This window comes from Sus scrofa, chromosome 9, assembly GCF_054392235.1.
Source record: "Sus scrofa isolate SSC_HxYL_T2T_F1_AM1 chromosome 9, Sscrofa_HxYL_maternal_Yorkshire_Landrace_v2.0, whole genome shotgun sequence".
NCBI lineage: Eukaryota > Metazoa > Chordata > Mammalia > Artiodactyla > Suidae > Sus > Sus scrofa.
Genome location: NC_139391.1, coordinates 57,722,310 through 57,743,220, shown reverse-complemented (window position 1 = coordinate 57,743,220; position 20,911 = coordinate 57,722,310). Strand labels below are relative to the sequence as shown.

General features: G+C 47.9%; 1 protein-coding gene across 11 annotated transcripts in view; it reads right to left on the bottom strand.

Annotated features, from left to right (window-relative positions):
* Positions 1–20,911, bottom strand: part of LOC110255461 (uncharacterized) — a 334,726-nt gene that overhangs the window by 36,650 nt on the left and 277,165 nt on the right. Inside the window, exons 1-3 of one of the 11 annotated variants that reach the window (XR_014816778.1) lie at positions 5,763–5,913; positions 1,019–1,048; positions 597–687 (exon numbers count right to left, since the gene is read on the bottom strand). The exons of 6 other annotated variants lie outside the window; for them this stretch is intronic. Coding sequence is in view for 1 of the 5 variants with exons in the window: in XM_084978383.1 (XP_084834509.1) it covers positions 6,998–7,063; positions 9,090–9,205 (182 nt within the window). In the remaining 4 variants the exon portion in view is untranslated. Of the gene's footprint in view, positions 1–596; positions 688–1,018; positions 1,049–5,762; positions 5,914–6,997; positions 7,064–9,089; positions 9,206–20,911 lie in introns of those variants that run through there. 4 more of the 11 variants (XR_014816774.1, XR_014816771.1, XM_084978383.1 and 1 more) reach the window with 4 other exon arrangements.

The following is a 20,911-nucleotide window of genomic DNA, read 5'->3' as shown; positions in this document are numbered from 1 at the left end:
GGGCTGCTATAGGCCCACATAGGATGCTGAAGCAAGAGTCAGATCGCTTTCCGGGAGGACCATTAAACACAGCTACCCTGGAGACAGGGGGTAGGCAGAGGTTCTGCCAGCCTCGCTATTCACTTCTGCCCCTGGAGTTGCTGAGTGTCTTTCCAAAGAGCCGGTGTCTCTCCTTCCCCATGGCGGGGGGGCCCCATGGCGGCCACCTCCCGGGAAACCAGCGTGTGGGGTAAGAACAGGGGCCTGAGGAGCAGCTTGCCACAGTGCCTCAGCTCTTGACCAAGGAGAGGCCTCGCTGAAAGAATGCAGTGGTTTGAGCGAGGCGGCGGTGATGTGCACGAGCAGGAGGAACGTGACAAATCAAGGGTAACAGGAAGGACACCTCCTTCCGCTCCTGCAATCTGGCTCGGTTTTGAAAGCCTCCAAGGGCATTTAAGTCTCTTCCAGGAAGGAAGGCAGCCTCTATCAAGGCAAAGTGGTGCTGACATGACCACCCCCCTCCCCCCGGGCACCCAGAGCTGTCCCAATGTAGTGTCAAGGGCACTGATGCTGTTAACTTCCTTCCGCCCTTCCCTGCAGTGCCCAGCCCTGCTCACCAGGAAAGGCTCCGAATCTGGGGCGCTTCTCAGGTTCTGGCAAGTTCAAGGGGGTGGTAGCCATGTGTCAGATCCAGCCCAGCGCATAAGCCTAGGGACGAGCCCAGGAGAGTCGAAGGTCAGACTCACAGCACGATGAACCCCAGAGAGAAACCCCACTGTGCATGGCAGGTGCCTTCCGGGGACTCAGAGGCTGGGTGCTGGAATGGCCACGGACAAGCCCACCTGACCCAGAGAAGCAGGTGGGATACGGGACTCCAGAGTCAGACCCCTGCTGCTGATGCTGCCATTCCAGGTGCAGCACAGCCTTGCCCTTGGAGACCCACTGGGGACCTCCCAAGTTACCCAGGAATTTCAACTTCCCTTCAGAGCAATGCTCCTTTCTCAGAGGGCAAGCTTACACAGTACCGCCTGCAACTCACCTGCCGGCATTTCATTCCTGCCTCTTCAACCTGAGAAAAGAATAAATTAAGACCTCAAAGCATCTTCTGAAAATGAACCATAAACCAGGACAAGGACAGTGTGAGCTTTCCAGGATCTCAGAGGCCTGTGCAACCTCCCTGCGTTTATAAGGTGCTGGGCCCCGTTTGCCCAGAGTTTACTGGACGAAGCACACAAGTGAGAGGGTGCCTCTGATGATTTTCCTGGGGCAGCAAAGAAGGGCAAGGCCCGGGAAACTTCTTTCCCCACTCCTCAGAAAGCTGTGTGTGAAAGGTGCCCCCCAAATAAAAATAAGTGGTTGCAGTTTTTCAAATAAAGTCACCCCCTGTTTCACAGCATCTCAAAACGATCAAATTAGCCAGGGTGCTAGAAATGGTGCAGACCCGCGTCCACCCCATTCAGGCAGCTCTCTTGCACCATGACCGCAGGAGGTACAGATGCTGCCGGTCGTCCTCCAGTGATGGAGACTCCTGCCCTCAGGGAGCAGCACACGTTTCTGAACAGCTCACGTGTCAGATATTTCTCCCTTACTTTAAGCCAAGGGGAATTGTCCTGAAGCTTCCAGACAGCCTTGCAAACTATGTTCTCTGGTGTCCCTATAAATACCTCCCTCCCCTTCCTTTTGTGATATCCTTCAGATCTTTGAAGATGCTTCGCATGCCCTGCCCGCCCTGCCTTCTCATCTCCTGGCTGGATCTGCTGGTTTGTCAAACAACTTCACTTCACAAGCAGTGAGCTGCCTGGATCTTTTCCATTTAGGGCAGTTTTGGGCAGGGCCGTGGTTGTCCTTGCTCTGCCCTCTCCAGCAGCATCCTCCCTCCACTCCCACTGGGCTGCACGGTGTCTGTTTATGGACAAGCGCCCTTCCATCATACCACAGGGTGGAGGTGGCTTCCCGGAGTAGAATGTTTCACTTCCAAGTGCCTTTTCCCAGAGATGTGACCAGGAGAAGAACTATGCCTGTCTTTATACGCTGGGTCTCCAGGAGCTGGCACCTGGCAAATGCTCGTATTTTCTGATAGAGGCATGCAGAAAGGAATGAAGGAAGCAAGCAGAGATCAGATGCAGACACAGAGAAAGGCCTCCCCAAATGTCCTGAGTGCCCTTCTCCCAAGAGAGAGCCCGTCCCAATCCAGCACACGGGCTCTGAGGTTGCGTTCTGCCCACAGCAATGTATGCCATCCACGTCCACCCTTCATCCCCCCTTTAAACCACCATCACCTCCTCCTCACACAACACTAGCCTCTTCCATACCCTCCTCTCCTCGCCCCATCTCTCCCCCAGGTCACAATCCACAATCCTCATGTCCAGGGATGTTCCTTTCAGACACACATTCCAAAGACGGCCAAGCAAGAAGAAAAATGGTGGAAGACTGTGTATTGATTTGGGGGCACTGACTGGCATTGGTTGGCCCTGGTCTGACTTGGGAAGGATCACAGAGAAGTGTTTGCTGGCCTGGCCACATGGACAGTAAAGGCTGCCAGAGCCGTGTCCATCACACAGAGATCCCAGGTAATGAAGACAGCTCAGCGGCAGCCCAGTGCTACCTGCGGTTGAATGAGATGCACGGACCTGCTAAGTGGGCAGATTCCATTTTTATTTTTTCCTCCCTGGAGTGAAAAGAAAAAGGAACTCTGGCCACAGGGGACATACTGACTCTGTAAACCTCAGGCTTGAGTCTATCCACACATGGAAACAGCTCCCCAGGCCTGCCTTCTCCACACTCCCCCCCACCCTGAGATAAGACTGATAAGGGATGACTTTCTCCTAAAGACCTCTGTGCTCAGTTGTCGCCAAAGGCATTTAAATTGCAATCTTTCATGGCTTTGCCTCCAAGAAAGCCATTTTTCTCTGATTTCGGAGTTCTTTCTTTTTTCTTTTTTTTTTTTTTTGTCTTTTTGCCTTTTCTAGGGCCGCTCCCACAGCATATGGAGGTTCCCAGGCTAGGGGTCTAATTGGAGCTGTAGCCGCCGGCCTACACCAGAGCCACAGCAACGTGGGATCCGAGCCACGTCTGCGACCTATACCACAGCTCACAGCAACGCCGGGTCCTTAACCCACTGAGCAAGGGCAGGGATCGAACCCGCAACCTCATGGTTCCGCGTCAGATTCGTTAACCACTGCGCCACGACGGGAACTCCTGATTTCGGATTTCTGATTCTTGATTTCCTCTACAGAGGCTCCATCAGTCACGTGCTCTTTGTGGGGGCAGCTGTCTGAGGCTGGGGTGCAGGAAAGGGGATGGGGCCAGACGGGGAGGGTGAGGGGAGGCAGGTGGGCTGGACACCCCCTACTTCCCCAAGCTGCCCAAGGGGATATCGCTCCCAGGCTCTTATCAGAGATGGAAGAGGCTCATCTTGGGAAGGGAGAGGGAAGAACTGAGAACAGGGAAGCCTGAAATATTCTCAAGCCCTTGGGAAAAGGGCCTGGGGAAGGGCAGGAAGGCTCAGTGATAGTTCTATTCCCTTTCAAGTCTTTTATGTTGCAGGAAGCTCTTGGGAGGGGAAACTAAAGGAAGAGGGAGTTTGTGGAAGGGTTGGTGAAAGGGAGGAGAGGCAAGAGAACAGAAGACAAGGTTGAGAAGCAGGAAGAGGGAGAGGACAAGGGGGAGAGAGAGAAAACCAAGGCAAAGAAGAGTCAAGGGAGGCAGAAATAGAGAACGGAGTGGTTTGAGAGACAAGAGCTTAAAACAGAGATGGGAGTCCCACTGTGGCTCAGTGGTAGTGAACCTGACTAGTATCCATGAGGACGCGGATTTGATCCCTGGCCTCGCTCAGTGGGTTAAGGATCTAGCATTGCTGTGAGCTGTGGTGTAGGTCACAGGAGTGGCTCAGATCCTGTGTTGCCGTGGCTGTGGTGTAGGCTGGCAGCTGCAGCTCGGATTCAACCCTTAGCCTGGGAACTTCCATAGGCCACATGTGCTTCCATAAACAGGGATGAATAAAGAAGAAAGGGATTGATTTCCTTCCCTTTAAATGCTCATTGCATGTACATTCCATGTCTTCTTTTAGTAATGTTTTAAGTACCTTTTATTTTTATTAAAAGTTCAATAAATTTTCACGATAAAATTAAGTACCAGGTAATATATAATCAAAATAATTCTCGCTCAGGGTTGCCCTCTGTGCTTCCCCACTTTCCTGCCCCAAAGGCAACAACTATTATCAATTCTTTGTGTATCTTTCCAAATTTTTTTTTTTTTTTTTTTTTTGCTTTTTAGGGCCACACCCACGGCATGTGGAGGTTTCCAGGCTAGGGTCTAATAGGAGCCGTAGCTGCCGGCGTACACCACAGCCACAGCAATGCCAGATCCATGCCTCCTCTGCAACCCACACCACAGCTCACAGCAATGCCAGATCCTTAACTCACTGAGTGAGGCCAGGGATCGAACTCGCAACCTCATGGTTCCTAGTCGGATTAATTTCCGCAGAGCCACGACAGGAACTCCCACCAGAAATTTACTATTTACACATTTTGTATGTATGTGTGTGTAATATTTATTTCTATAAAATATATGTAATTTGTGTAATGTGTATATAACATCCTTCACCCTGCTTTTTTTCCAAATAAAAATTTATCTTGGTGTTTATTTCACATTAATATATTCACCATTACATAATATTACTGATTAAAAATCTACCATTTTGAATCAGTCCCCATTGGTGGAACTGAGATAATTTTTACATTATTTTACTGTTCAAAGGATATGATAATAAAACACAGTTTAATCTGTCCTGTGTCTAAAATTGTATCCACTCATCTGCTGAGGGACACTGAGTGCCATTTGGGACAACACGGATGAACCTGGAGGACATTATGCTCAGTGACACAGAAGGGCAAACACCGCATGATGTGCCCTATAAGAGGCCTCTAAAAACAGTCACTGAAGCAGAGGATAGAACAGTGGTTGCCCAGGGCCAGGGCCAGGGCTGTGGGGAGTTGCTGTTCGGGGGTATAAGTTTCAATTATGCAGGATGAATCAGTTCTAGAGCTGGCTGTTCTGTGCAGGGCTGATTGTCAACAATACTGTGTTGGACACTTAAAAATTTGCGAAAAGGAGTTCCCGTCGTGGCTCAGAGGAAATGAATCTGACTAGCATCCATGAGGATGCAGGTTCGATCCCTGGCCTCAGTCGGTGAGTTAAGGATCTGGCATTGCCGTGAGCTGCGGGGTAGGTCGAAGAGGAGGCTCCGATCTTGTGTTGCTGTGGCTGTGGTGTAGGCCAGCAGCTACAGCTTCGATGTGACCCCTGTGACCCCTGGGAACTTCCATAGTCAGCAGGAGCGGCTGTAAAAAAAACAAAAACAAAAACAAAAAAAATTGGGGAAGAGAGTAGATCTCATGTTAAGTGTTGTCGCCCCACACCCAAAACCATTGAAAAAACAAAGGGACACAAGGAAACTTGCAGAGAGGACAGAATATCGATGACTTTTAAATGAGATGACGGTATTATGGGTGTGCCCGTGTGTCCAAAGTCATCAGACCATAGTCATTAAACATGCGCAGTTCACTGATGCCAACTATGTATCAGTCACGCTGGTAAAAGAAGCAGAAGGAAGGGACTGCGATTAGGGAAAGCAGGCTGGGACTTTGGAGAGAAAGGTTCAAAACTGGCAGCTCTTCCTGAACCTATGCAACTCATTCCTGGATAAATTTTTCCAAATCCAAGAACTCCCCCCCCACCCCTTTTTGGTCTTAGTTGCCAGAGTGTTTCAAAGTCAAACTTACTGCTTAAGTTTCGTGATCTGTTCAAATCAGGTGACTGGAACATCTCCATCTGCTTCCCTGAGAGAGTCATGCTCAGATGTCTCACCCACCTGGCAGGCATCCCAGGCCCTCAGCCAGCACGAGCTCTTTAGGAAGTGGGGGAAGCACAGACCTCGAATAAAAGGCAAGACATACAATCAAAGAACCAGGAATATATGTCCTCTGGATCCATCCCATCTCAGGAAGAGAATAAGACATTCCACGACAGTAAGATGCAGCTTGACAGTGAGCATGCTCAGGAGAAGAGGAGGACCTGGGATGGGCAGGGTCCCAGAGAAGCAGCTTTTCAGACCCAGTAACCAGAAAGATCAATTGGCCAATTAGGATTTTTGCAGTTGTCTTACTGCGTTGATTTATGTTTAATTTACCTAACAGTTTAGTTGGTAGCATGAGAACATGGTTTAGATTTCCAAAGACCCCATTCCAGAGAAGGGGTTTGAAAGTCTCCTCTGCAGAAGCCGATGCTTGAGCTGAGACGTGAAGGACAAAGAGAGGTCTGCTGGTGCAAGAAAGAACTGCATGAGCAAAGGCCCTGTGGTCAATGTGGGTACAGTGTGTAGAATGACATGGCAAGCACGTAGCCCATTTGTGGAGAGTGAGGTGGGGGGATGAGAGGAGAAGAGACAGGAGCAGTGGGCAGAGGTGGCAAAGGTTGGTGCATCTCCCTGGGCCATCTTAAGACTGTGATTTTTATCCATAGAACAGATTTAAGCCCTGACATTTGGGAAGGTATCAATGACAGGTCCATTTTACATTTTGAAAATATAATAACTGTAGTGCCTGTGTAGAGAAGAGCAAGGAGCCTCCTGATGAGGGTGGAGATTGTACAGGAAGGAAGTGCACAGGTAGGAGATTGTACAGGAAACCTCAGCTGCCCTGCTCCACACCTGTTCAGCATCCCCTTTGAGTTCAGCCACGGCCACAGCCATGGTGGACACTCCCACGTGGGCTTTGCCTATCCTCACACTAACAGCCCAACCTCACATACATCCTTCCCCTGGGCCTATCCAATGACACCAATGCCAGGAAGCATAGGTAGGAATGATCTGAATGTGCAGCAGAGCGTGCTTCTGGGAGCCACCCTCAGCCAGTGGAGAATGGGGGCCCATGGATAAAGACTCCTCCCGGGCAATCAGGATCCACTCTTCAGAAAGTCCCTGGTGGGTTCAGGTTCCCAAGGTGGTGATCTCACTTACACCCTCCTGTACTGAGGTTCCTTCTTCCACTCTGCCATCCCTCCTTTCTGATTCTTGGGATTACTCCTAAGTAAAAAAGCAGCAGGGAAGTCCTTGTAGGCTCTGCTTTCTCAGTGTATCCAAGGTAAGATGGAAACAATTGCAGCCATTGAATTAAGATGGGACAGAGGCTCGGACTAGGGCAGAGTCTGTCAGAAAGGACAGATTTCAAAGGCATTGGGAAAGTGAAATGAAGAGTCCGACGCAGCCACGTTCTCCAGCACCACTCTTGCCTAAATTCCCATAGACACTCGGTGTGGCCCATCCAGGCTCACAGCTTGTGGCAGGTCGAGGAGGAGGTATTTCCCCGATGTGTAACTGGCCACAATGTACCATCGCAAAACAAAGGTTACAGGAGATGAAGACGGTATTTCCAGGCAGTCCTTAATTAGCTGTAAATGCCAATCAACAGAGGATTGGATAAAAAAGATATGGTATGTGTATACAATGGAATACTACTCGGCCATCAAAAAGAATGAAGTAATGCAATTTGCAGCAACATGGGTGGACCTAGAGATCACCATACTAGTGAAGAAAGTCAGACAAAGACAAATATCATATGATCTCACTTATATGTGGAATCTAATAAAAATGATAAAAGCACTTATTAAAAAAAAAACAGAAACAAACACACGAATTTCAAAACCAAGCTTATGGTTACCATAGGTAAAACCATCAGGGGGGAGGGAAGAATTGGGAGGGTGGGAACAACAGCACACACTTCTGTATAAAATATATGATTAACAAAAACCTACTGTAGTGCAGGGGAAAATCTACTCAATAGTTCGTAATAAACTACGTGGGAAAAAAGAATGGACAGATTTATATGCATGACTGATTCACTTTGCTGTACACCTGAAACTAATGCAACACTGTAAATCAACTACACTCCAATAACATAAAATCAAAAATAAAATAAAATAAGCTGATATCCCCGGCCTGAATCTCTCCTTCAGGCCAGACTGCACAGCCATCCTAGGAGAGAGAGACGTAACAGTAATGACAGGAGGAGGTTGTGGAGGAGGAGTCATGGCTGCTTGGCTGATGAAGATGAAGAAATGGAGACTCAGAGAGAGGGGTGGTCCTCCTAGGGCCAGCCAAGCAGGGCGGGAGAGCAAGATTCATGTCTTGATCCAAATGGCTCCCAAGGCCATGCTTTTAACAACTATCTCCTCAGAAATGCCCCTCTGCTCCAAAGTGGAGGAAGAGCCCTGGGAGGGTCCAGCCACCTCTATTTATGCTGGGTCACTGGGCCAGCTGATGGGTGGTTAGATGCTATTACTCAGTAGATGAGGCTCTGGATCACGTTGGTGATAGTCGTGTCACAACATACAAATGCATCAAACCAGCGTGTTGTACACCTTCAGCTTCCAGAATGTTACATGTTCATTATATTTCAGGTTTTAAAAATGAATTGATTGACTTATTGATTCTTTTTAAAAAAAGAGGACCTTTGGTGAAAGCAGAGAGCAGAGATGACAATGAGTGGCCTTCTGGATGGACTAGAGGTAGCACTGGATGCCTCTTGTTTTTTGGCTTAAACCAAGGGGGAAACTGGTTTCCTCAATAACTTGAAGTATCTTTTTTGAGCTGATGCTTTGAGGGGCTGCCTTTCAAATATCCTGATGCAGCAATGCTGTTAAATTAACCTTCCAAGTTCATTAGACTTTATGTAAAATTCTGTTAGTGATGACAGACATCAAAAGGTACAAGTGGAGTTCCCGTCGTGGCGCAGCAGAAACGAGTCCAACTAGGAACCATGAGGTTTCGGGTTTGATCCCTGGCCTCACTCAGTGGATTCAAGATCCCGAGTTGCCATGAGCTGTGGTGTAGGTCGCAGATGCGGCTTGGATCTGGCATTGCTGTGGCTGTGGCGTAGGCTGGTGGATACAGCTCTGATTAGACCCCTAGCCTGGAAATCTCCATATGCTGTGGGAGTGGCCCCAGAAAAGACAAAAGACCAAAAAAAAAAAAAAAAAAAAAAAAACCAAAAAAAACAAAAACACTCCAAAATGTAGGGGCTCGGAAGACACCTATCTATTATTTCTCCCACCGCCACAGTAGCCGGGTAGTTCTTCCGTTTGGGTTCAGTTCAGTGGTGCTGGGAGGTCTGGGATGGCGGGACTCAGTGGACCTCTCATCCTCCAGATACAGCCCAGCCTTCCTCTCCTGGTGGAAAAAAAGTTCTGATCAGCAAGAAAGAGAGAGAAAGCCCAGATGCCCAAGCAAATTTTCCAGTTCCTCCGTGTGTTATGTTTGCTAAGATTCCATTGGCCGGACAGGCCTCCTGGGCTAGCCCAAGATTCAAGAGATGGAGAGATCCATTCTGGTTCTGCTCTGATGTAGCAATGGCTCATTGCCATGGGCATGCTAAGTGGGACTGGAGGGGTGTGTAGTCTTTTTTATTTTTTATTTTTCAATCAATCAGGAGCAGAGAAAGCTTTATAGGCAGGATGGGACTTGAAAAATGGCTGGGGGCTGGGGAATATGGCAGATTTCCCATATGTGGAGAAAATCCACCAAGACAAGAGAGCTGAGGGTCCACAGGACTGGCCAGTGCTTCATGTGGACTAGAAGAAAGACTGGCACAGAAAGCTAGAAGGATGGAGTGATCTGGAACGGCAGCCGATGGCCTATCAAGCGGTTGATCTCTCCTGGCAGGGCACAGCCCCTCTCAGAGAACAGGCCTCTCCCACTATAGGCCTGGCAGCACAGTCCTCTTGTTCCTAGAGCCCAAGGGCCAAGCAAAGGGCCTGTGGTCACCATTCTATGGGCTGCCAGAGCTCTACAGGGGCCTGAAATATGAGCTGGGGGCCTGATGCAATTGTGGCAAAGGTGAAATGAAGGATGTTTTGAGGTTGAGCCAAACCTCGGCTGGAGCTTCCAAATCCAGGTTCAAACTGGCCCCTTGGGAGCTGAGGGTGAGAAGGCCGACTGCTAGAGAGAGGAGACAGAGGTTTATGAAGATAAAAACTGACCCAGCAAGGTCCCTGGAACAGCCTCAGGTCTAAATGACCTTCTCATCCACACATAGATTTACAAGTAATTCTCTTTCTCTGCAGGTTTTGAATGAGTCTGTCCCCGCAGCAGGTGATGGGTGGTCTGTCCTGCATCACGATGGGTGGACTTCTCCTTGTATCCTTGTTTAGAGCATTGGTTGGAATAAAATTTTGAAATGAGGTGGGGCAACCAGGGATAACAGTATGTCTTGGTCAGGCTGCTAAGCAGGGTCGGACCCTAATGGGAATTGCTTTTTTTTTTTTTTTGGTCTTTTTAGGACAGAACCCATGCATATGGGAGTTCCCAGGCCAGGGGTCAAATTGGAACTACAGTTGCTGGCCTACGCCACAGTCACAGCAATGAGGGCTTGAAGCTGCATCTGTGACCTACACCACAGCTCATGGCAATGCTGGATCCCTAACCCATTGAGCAAGGCCAGGGATCAAACCCACGTCCTCATGAATACCAGTTGGATTCGTTAACCACTAAGCCACAACGGGAACCCCTGGAATGGCTCTTAAAATGAGCTATTATTCTTTCTCTATCTCTCCAGCAACCACACATACCTTAAAGGTGAAAACTGAAGCCATCATATTTTCAGAAAAATTCTGTGATTAGGTAAAGTCTTGAAAGCTTAAAGAATGTTAGCTTCTAGTCTTATTTCTTGAGTCATTATTTCTTTCAAATGCTTTTATCAATTCTCAGTCTAGGTGTTAAAGAAGCCAGGAGCCATTCCACCCTGCCTTATTCCATTTGGAATTTACCAAGCACATCTCAGAAGTGGCATGCAAAACAGATTTCCCTGGAAACCAGAAGTCACACAATACTCCTTGCCCTTCAGAGCCTCATGGGGTAGAGAAATCCCCATTGTGGTTGAAATCCGATTATTCTGTTTTTAGGTCACCTCCTCTGCTGTAAATGAGGGCTAGCCCAGCTGCCAGAGCACAGAGTGACACAGATACAATGTGATGTGTCAACCACTCATGTTTCTCTTTTATGAGAGCCACTTTTATAACTTTGCAGTCAGTCCACTGACAGACTGTAAACCTTGGCTTATTGGAAACAGATACGTCAACCACGAGACATCACTTGTCAGAGGCTGATCCAGCCTCTTCTGGACATGAGTCGGTCTTTAGAGAGAAAGCCATTAGGAACGGGAGCCTGGGTTTCATCTCCAGCTGTGTAGGCACCTGTCCCAGGGCACCAGAAATATTGCTCCTTGTGAAAAAAACAGCCACGCCGAGTCCCATCATAATGGGCATGACATTCATGGGTTAGCATCACAGCCTGACTGCTCACGAATCTCATCCCAGCAGAATTCAGAAACTTCTAATCCTGCCAAGTATTACTGTCAAAAGCCTTTTCTAGTCTATTCGTGGCACCAGAAATGTCTCCTCTTTTGAGAACTCGGAATACCGGCAGCCAGGGCCAGCTCCCACTTCAAAGGAAGAGTTCAAAGCAGATGCCTCTTTGGATGATGAGCACCAGTGGGAGGAGTCTCACAAGCTCAGGTTTGCACACATTCCACTGGACCTGACCTTGGGCTTACCTTCCCTGCAAGCTCAGAAGCCTCCTGTCCCCAGACTGGGCTCCTTATACCCAAATGGGACGTCAGGGTCCAAGGACAGAACGGAGAGTCTCCCTGGGGCCAAGGCTTTGTTCTCTTTTGGGGGCTGTCTTGGTTGGGGACATGACTTTCTTCCCTGATAACCAGGAGCTCAGCTGCAGATGAGAAGCAGCTCAGTGAGGTTTCCTGAGACAGGCACCGCTGGAAAACACGTCGCCATGGCAACCACAGAGTGACCTCACCCAACAGCACTCAGATGTTACTGACCACAGAAGTATTTTTTCAATGTAGTGGGAGAATCAGCTCTGCCTACAGAGCCAAGAGGGTTTTGTGTTTTGGTGGGTTTTTTTTGTTTTGTTTGATTGTTTGGTTTGGTTTGTTTTTGATGTTATATCCTTCTCTTCAGAGTTTTCCGGATAACGTCATATGTTTGGAGAGCATTCTGTATGTAGACAGCACTTCCCCCTCAGTGCCTCTCCTCAGCACACAAAGCTATCTTTCCTACAAAAATAAGCGAGGTTCTTCTAGGGAGACGTGTCATTATTCATCTCTGCTCAAGTCACTGCCTATTGCCAAAGAGTCATTTTCATGTTCTGAATCCAGAATTCCGACTTTCTCACAGCCTGAGCAGGATCTGGCCCACTCAGCACTTGATCAGGTTTGTTCATGGGAAACTCAGGTGCTTGGGGTGGGGGGTGAGAGTGACGGCTGTCAAGGTGAGCTTTCATCCCTCCAGACTGGAGTGGTTAACTTGGGGGCCCACGTGGTCAGCACTCCACCACGCCGTCAGCCTGCTGGTGATTCGTTATGGGGAATGATGCCTTCTGTCCCCTTGGGCCCCCCAAAGAGCTAAATGAATTGTTGGAAACATTGGAGAAAAAAGAGGTCACTCCTCTACATTACTGGTTCCCCATAGCAGGGAGAGGAGAGATTTTGTCCCCCTGGAATATCAGGCCATATATGGAAACCTTTATGCCAGAGGTATAATGTGCAGGACAGCCCTCCCCACAACAATAAATGACCCAGCCCCATATGTCACTAGTCCTGTGGCTGAGAGACTTGGCTCTACATGATCAAACTGGAAATCCAGCAAGGTGTGGCACCTCTGATCTCCACTATCATCAGTGGGAGGGCAAGCAATGGATGATTTGTCAATTGCATGAATAAATACCTCCAAGCGTATTCTCTAGGCATTACTAGTACACAGGACTTTCTCGTAACCCAGAGAGTTTGCAGTGTATGTGAGCCCTTCCTGGAAAGCCTTGTCTTCTCTGAATTATGATCTCACACGGCCTCTCTATTTGTTAAAATTCCTTTCTGCACAATTCATATGAACATAAATCCTTCCTTTAAGGTCTAACCCGTTAGACTTAGAGAAAAGTAGATCCTCGGCTTAAGAACCACGTGGTTACTTCCAATCCTTCTCCAACACCCCCACCCCCGGAATCTTAGGTGGAAACTGGGCCACAGATGCAGTGAACATCAGAAACACATCTCTTAGCCACATCTGAAATCTACTGTTCATGCTTAATTGGCATTTCTTTGCAATCACTAGTCTTCTTCTTCTTTTTTTTTTTTTTTCCTTTTCTAGGGCCGCTCCCAAGGCATATGGAGGTTCTCAGGCTAAGGGTCAAATCGGAGCTGTAGCCACTGGCCTACACCAGAGCCACAGCAACTCCGGATCCGAGCCGAGTCTGCGACCTACACCACAGCTCACGGCAACGCCGGATCGTTAACCCACTGAGCAAGGGCAGGGACTGAACCCGCAACCTCATGGTTCCTAGTCAGATTCGTTAACCACTGCGCCATGATGGGAACTCCTGCAATCACTAGTCTTCTAGTCATGTGTCCTAGAATGATTACCTAAACTGTGATTTGTATGCTGAATAACATGGCTGACATTTTTATGTGTTCCCTAAAAATGGGAATAGGAGGAAGCAAGAGAACAGTTGAGTTCCTGGGATCCACCAGCATATAAGCCAGTGATGGAGGTGGAATCTGACAAGTTTTCAAAGTAAGAGTCATTTCTTTGACACTGGCTTTCTCACTAGGACCACTTTTGTTACAAAGCATGAGTGGCTAAGTCATATGAAGGCAAACTGAGGTCAAGATTACAAATATCTGCCCATCTGAATGTCACAGGTTTCTAGGACGGCAAAATGCTGGTTCCCTTAAAACCAGCATCTTGGAGAGGGTGATCTAGAACATTCTACAGTGTTTCTGCTCCAGCTACTCATACTTGTTACATTTAAAGCAAAGAAAGCATTTTATTTATTTATTTATTTTTTTTTGTCTTTTGTCTTTTGTTGTTGTTGTTGCTATTTCTTGGGCCGCTCCCGCGGCATATGGAGATTCCCAGGCTAGGGGTTGAATCGGAGCTGTAGCCACCGGCCTACACCAGAGCCACAGCAACGCGGGATCCGAGCCGCGTCTGCGACCTACACCACAGCTCACGGCAACGCCGGATCGTTAACCCACTGAGCAAGGGCAGGGACCGAACCCGCAACCTCATGGTTCCTAGTCAGATTCGTTAACCACTGCGCCACGACGGGAACTCCAAGAAAGCATTTTAGAAGCTGATGTAGATATATTGACAAGTTAGGCAAATATACAGAAGAAGATAATCTCAAGAAGCTATAGTAGTTGAACCCCACCTCACAGTGGAAACATTTTTTTTCTTTTCCAGGCTGTACCTGCAGCATATGGAAGTTTCTAGGCTAGCGGTTGAGTTGGAGCTGCAGCTGCTGGCCTTCACCACAGCAATGTCAGATCTGAGCCACATCTACAACCTACACTGCAGCTTGCAACAACACAGGACCCTTAACCCACTGAGTGAAGCCAGGGACTGAACCCATATCTTCATGGATACTATTGGGTTCTTCACCCGCTAAGCCACAAGGGGAACTCAGTCATATCATAGCTTTAAAAAGAGAACATCAGCAAGATTTAGTTTGATATTTTGGTTGAAACCATCCAGCAACCATCTAGAGTAGGAGATGGCAAACTTTCTGTAAAGGGTAAGACATGACGTCATGACACCTCCACCCCTCCATCCCCGTAGCCACTTCCTACGGCAGAGGAGGGGGCCAGAGTGGGCAGGCCCTTGGTGCTTATACCAGGGTCTGGTTTAAGATCTTCAACACTCATGCCCCCCACTCCTAATTTGAGCTGTTCTCATCCCCAGAGGATGCTCGGCAGCCTGGTCTAGAGGAATAGGGCCTGTTTGTAACAGAGGGAGGACTTCTTGATTTCCTTACAGAGCCTGTCAGCAGCTTTGCTGCACACGGCCCTGGCGGCGCTGAGCTGGCCCTGGTGTTAAGGAAAGCCAGCAAATCCATACAGATGTTTTTCTGAGAGCTGTTCCGACCAGGGCTCGGGGATTTCGCCCTGCCTGGTATCACATAGCACGGGGGAGGACAAGAATTCTCCTGGGGGATCAGGAAGTATATTACGTGAAATCAAAACGTAAGCGTGTTCTTTTTGGATTAGGCGATGTTTTTCTCTGCTGTTTTTCTCTATATAACCTTATCACTCAGCTCCTTTATTTTTTCCCTCTGCCCTCCGTGGCTCCCACGCCCACTCTGGTCTGCAGGATAAACTTAACCCACCCGGCGTGCTGAGTGGCATGGTTTCTAGCCCTGCTCTGCTCCAGCCTCATCTAAATCTCACGAAGGCTTTCCTGACCGCCTTTTCTCATCCGATGCAGAACTACTCCACCCAGTTTTTCAGATCTCATGAGACCTCTGACTTACACCCACGAGGCCAGAGAGCAGGGTGTGTGGGTCACCACTGCCTGCACGCCCACTCCAGGGATGGTCAGCATCACCTCCTTCTCACTGCCCTCTCTTCTCAGCTGACCTCCTCCCCCACCCCACTCCACCCCCATCCCTGGGACCTGCCCGGCAGACAAGCATCTGATATGCTTTAAGGGGTGAAACAGACTTTCCACACCTTATATTTCTTTAATAGCATACAAGGTGTTTCATTTCGTAATTTGAGATGAAACATTAAATGCAAGATCCCCCAGGAGAGGAATGAGAATCAAGTTCACGGTAAGGCACAAATGGTCTCGTCTCAACTCAAAGCCGAGGTTTGTTTGTGTTTGTGGGCAAACCGGCTTTGGTTTAGCTTTGGGCTTCTGTTTAAGAGGTTTGAGGGAACTGGGATGACAGAAGAGCAGAGAGGCACTGGATTCCTAAAAAGGAAAGGTCAATGGGAGATAATTCTCCTTTTTTTCACAGGTTTTTTTTTTTCTTCCATTTCTTCTTCTTCTTCTTTTTTTTTTTTTAGGGACCCACCCACAGCATATGGAAGTTCCCAGGCTAGGGATCGAGGTGGAGCCGAAGCCGCAGCCACAGCAATGCAGAATCCAAGCTGCAGCTGTGACCTACACCACAGCTCATGGCAATGCTGGATCCTTAACCCACTGACCAAGGCCAGGGATCGAACCCTTGTCCTCCTGGATACTAGTCAGCTTCTTTACCACTGAGCCACGATGGGTGGAAACTCCCTCCTATTCGCCACAGTTTTAATTAAGCTCCTCTTCTTAACCTGCTTCCTCCCTAAGCATCTCCTGTCCACCTCCTGAGTCAGCCTGGCGCAAGCAGATGTCAAGCACTGGCTCTTTGGGGCAGAGGTAGCTCTCGGCCCATCTGCCTCACAGCCATCCTCTACCCACTCTTTAGTTTCACACACAGGGCTTTCCCCAGAAATTCAGAAATGAGCCTGCATCCCAGAAGACAAGGGTTGTAATCCTTCATTAAGCAAGAATTTTTCTTTTTTTTTTCCTTTTAGGGCCGCACTCATGGCATATGGAGGTTCTCAGGCTGGGGGTCAAATCAGAGCTGTAGCCTCAGCCTACGTCAGAGCCACAGCAATGCAGGATCCAAGCCATGTCTATGACCTACACCACAGCTCATGGCAACGCCGGATCCTTAACCCACTGAGTGAGGCCAGGGATCGAACCCCCAAACTCAGTTGGGAACTGCGCCATGACGGGAACTCCCAAGCAAGAAATCTTGAAAGGATCAGAAGTAGAAGGAAAGCAAGGCAAAGGAGGGAAGGAGGAGTAAGAGGCAGAGTAAGAATCCGTTGAATGAGTTCCTGTCATGGCTCAGGGGTTAACAAATCCAACTAGGAACCATGAGGTTTTGGGTTCGATGCCTGGCCTCTCGCAGTGAGTTAAGGATCTGGTGTTGCCGTGAGCTGTGGTGTAGGTCAAAGATGTGGCTCGGATCTGACATTGCTGTGGCTGTGGTGTAGGCTGGTGGCTACAGCTCTGATTAGACCCCTAGCCTGGGAACATCCACACGTCACAGGTTCGGCCCTAGAAAAGACAAAAAGACCAAAAAAAAAAAAAAAAAGAAGACTCCATTGAAATTCACATTAGCTAAACTGTGCTAAACCAGCTTGAATCATGACTCGATGCTGCTCTGTGCAGGTCCTGGGCCTGTTGTCAGCTCCCACTGTCCTCCTCACACCCCATCTGCTCCTCTCCCAGGGGCTTCTCAAACCCTGGAGGTAGCAGGGTTCTGCTGGCTTCTATATGGGTACCAGCAGGAGATGGGAGGGCAAGGGGAGAGGAGGCGGGGGAGTGAGGGCAGGGGATTTCTCCCTCTCCCGCCCATCGTACAATTTGTATGTCAATATCTCTTTGGGTTTCTCAAAATCCAAACAAACAAATCCACTCTACAGGGACCTCAGAGGGTTTTACGACCTGAACCTTTAGGGAGTGATCAGGAGAGGCATCCAGAGAGAACGTGACCTCTGTCTTCTGTCTTCCCCAATGGGCGAGGAGGCTGTGCCCAGCTGTGTCTCACTTGCCTCCTTTCTCTGGGGGTTTTTGGCAGGTGGGTGGCTCAAAATCTCAGAACTAGATCTGGTGAAATCAATGTTCAACCTCACCTCCCATGGCGGGCTATGCGGGCTGCTTTGCTTCCACTGCAAATGCTGTGAGTGAGCTGCTGCCTCCTGCTTTAGAAAACCCAACATTTTGATGCCTCTGCTCCTTCCTACAATGCTGCTAGCCCTATGTGTAGAACATTCAGACTATTTTGAAATGCGTCCTGCCTGTCCATTTCTCCTGGCTGGTTTGGATTCATCAATCTGCTGCTAACAAAGGGGTCATTTTATGACTCCGTAAAGACAAAAGGTAAGCTTTCCCATACCAAAAGATAGGCAGAATAGTGCTGCACTGCTCAGCACTATTCAGACACAAAACAATTGGGTGAGTGTCTCTCATTATTGTGCTTAGCTCCGGGGGGCCTGGACTCTGGTTTGGATGTTGTAAGAAATGTGGTAAGAACTGGGGGTATCAGTCTCATGTCCTAACTCCCCCACCCTCTCTCCATCCAACATTTTATTTTATTTTACTCTATTTTATTCTCAAACTCCAAAGCAATTTTGTATGCTGAACGGCTGACTCATTGTATGTTAGGCTGAGGATAAATATTCAGAGCAGGGGTTCTGGGGAGGAGAGAGGAGGAAATCTGAGACTCGGAATGTCATTCCATCTGTTCCATTAACTAGGTCCTTTTGGCCTCTCTGTCCCAGTTTGGCTGGGAATTGTTCAAGGACAAGACTGGAACCTCAGGAGTCAGATTTGGGAACCTTTATGATGTCACTCCAACTCTCTGATTGCCTCTTCCAGCCTTCACTTTTTTTGTCTTTTTTTTTTTTTTTGTCTTTTGTTGTTGTTGCTATTTCTTGGGCCGCTCCCGCGGCATATGGAGGTTCCCAGGCTAGGGGTCGAATCGGAGCTGGAGCCACCGGCCTATGCCAGAGCCACAGCAACGCGGGATCCGAGCCGTGTCTGCGACCTACACCACAGCTCACGGCAACGCCGGATCGTTAACCCACTGAGCAAGGGCAGGGACCAAACCCGCGACCTCATGGTTCCTAGTCGGATTCGTTAACCACTGCGCCACGACGGGAACTCCTTTTTCTGAAAACAAAAACCAAAATGGAGTGGAGAAGGAGAGAAGGAGAAAACTGGGCGAGTGAGTTGGCTCGGAGGTCAAGGGTCTATCAGAAAAGAGTGCCTTTTCTTAATAAATCAGATTATTTCGAAGACAGCTTTTCCCTCGAGTGGCCTCTCTCTGCTTCCCATTACACCCAGGTCCTCAACCGTGAGACACTCACAGGACCTCCTCCCCGCCCAGCTCTGCATCCCAACTCCCACCACCTCCTGGAATGGCTCTGTCAAAGGTCACCTCCCACTTTCTGGTGATTAAATTCAGGGATATCTCCATCTTCACCTCTTAGATGCAGCGGCAGGATTGGACCATATTATTGGTCTCCATCCTTTCTTTCTCCATTTCATCACTTTCTCCCTCCCACCTGGGGCCGAACACGATCAGTCTTTTGCACGTGTCTCTTCTCCTTCCCTATTGCTGTTGGCACTTTGCAGAGCAAGGCATTAGGGAATTTGAGCCAAATGTCTGCATTAGCCTTTTACTAGCTCCCATTTAGAGTTTTGCTTCTGTTTGCACCCATTGGGATACCCCCGCCGGAGGAGAATTCATCCACCAGAGCTAGGAGAATGCACCTGCCCCGCTCAAAAATCTTCAACTCTCCTTAGTTCATAGAACACGATAACAATGGCTGAACCTGGCACCCAAGTCCTCCTCGGCCTGTGTTGCAGGGATACTCCTTCACACACCAAAATCCTGGCTCACATATCACATCCCAGCAAGCTCCTGAACTTCCCCATCTCCACAGCTCTCTGGCGCTCCCCAACCCTTCTCTGCTTTCAAGTCCTAGCAAGAATCCAGCCTCCTGGAGCTCCCATTGTGGCGCAGCGGAAACAAACTAGGAACCATGAGGTTGCAGGTTCAATCCCTGGCCTGGCTCAGTGGGTTAAGGATCCCATGTTGCTGTGAGCTGTGGTGTAGGTCACAGACATGACTCAGATCCTGCTTTGCTGTGGCTATGGTCTAGGCCGACGGCTGCAGCTCTGATTTGACCCCTAGCCTGGGAACCTCCATATGCCACCGGTGTGGCCCTAAAAAGCAAAAACAAAAACGAAAGAATCCAGCTTCCTCTGTGAAGCACATAGTGAATCCCTCCAACTGAATGCACCTGTTTCTTTTTAAAAAACCCAGGGAAAAGTTCTCCCTTAAAATTAGCAATTATACAAATATCATACGATATTGCTTATATGTGGAATCTAAAAAAAAATGATACAAATGAACTTACAAAATAGAAACAGAGTCACAGAAAACAAACTAATAGTTACAGAGGGGAAGGAGAGGAGAGAGATAAATTAGGAATTTGGGATTAACATATACACACTACTATGTACAGAATAGATAACTGACAAGGACCTGCTACATACTCGGTATTTTTTTAATAACCTATAAGGGAAAAGAATCTAGAAAAATAAATATGTAGGTATGTATAATTGGATGTCTGCGCTGTACACCTGAAACTAACACAACATTGTAAATCAACTATACTTCAATTTAAAAAAAGAAAATTAGTAAAAATTAAAATAAGAAAATAAAAGATAACCAAGAAGGACCTACTTCAGTTTTGAAAAAGAAAATAAAGAAAATTTAAAATAATACATAGGAGTTCCCATCGTGGCTCAGCAGAAATGAATCTGACTAGGATCCCTGAGGACGCAGGTTCAATCCCTGGCCTCACTCAGTGAGGATCCAGTGTTGCCGTAAACTGTGGTGTAGGTCACAGATGTGGTTCAGATCCCGCATTGCTCTGGCTGTGGTGTAGGCCAGTGGCTACAGCTCCAAGTTGATCCCTAGCCTAGGAACCTCCATATGCCACAAGTACGGCCCTAAAGACAAAAGACAAATAAAATAAAATAAAATAAGAAATAAAATAAAAGATAACCAACAAGAACCTACTGTACAGCCTAGGGAACTATGCTCAATATCTTGCAATAATCTATAATGGAAAAGAATCTAGAAATGAATATATATGAATATATGTATATACATATATATACATATAAGACTGAATCACTTTGCTATATACCTGAAACTAACATAATGTAAATCAACTATATTTCAAAAAATTTTTAAAAATGAAATAAAATTGGAGTTCCCATCATGACACAGAAAAAAAGAATCCAACTAGGAACCATGAGGTTGCAGGTTCGATCCTTGGCCTTGATCAGTGGGTTAAGGATCCGGCATTGCCATGAGCTGTGGTGTACGTTGCAGATGTGGCTCAGATCTGATGTTGCTGTGCCTCTGGCGTAGGAAGTTCCCCTAGCCTGGGAACTTCCATATGCCGTAGGTGTAGCCCTAAAAAGAAAAATATATATATAATAATAAAATAAAATTAGC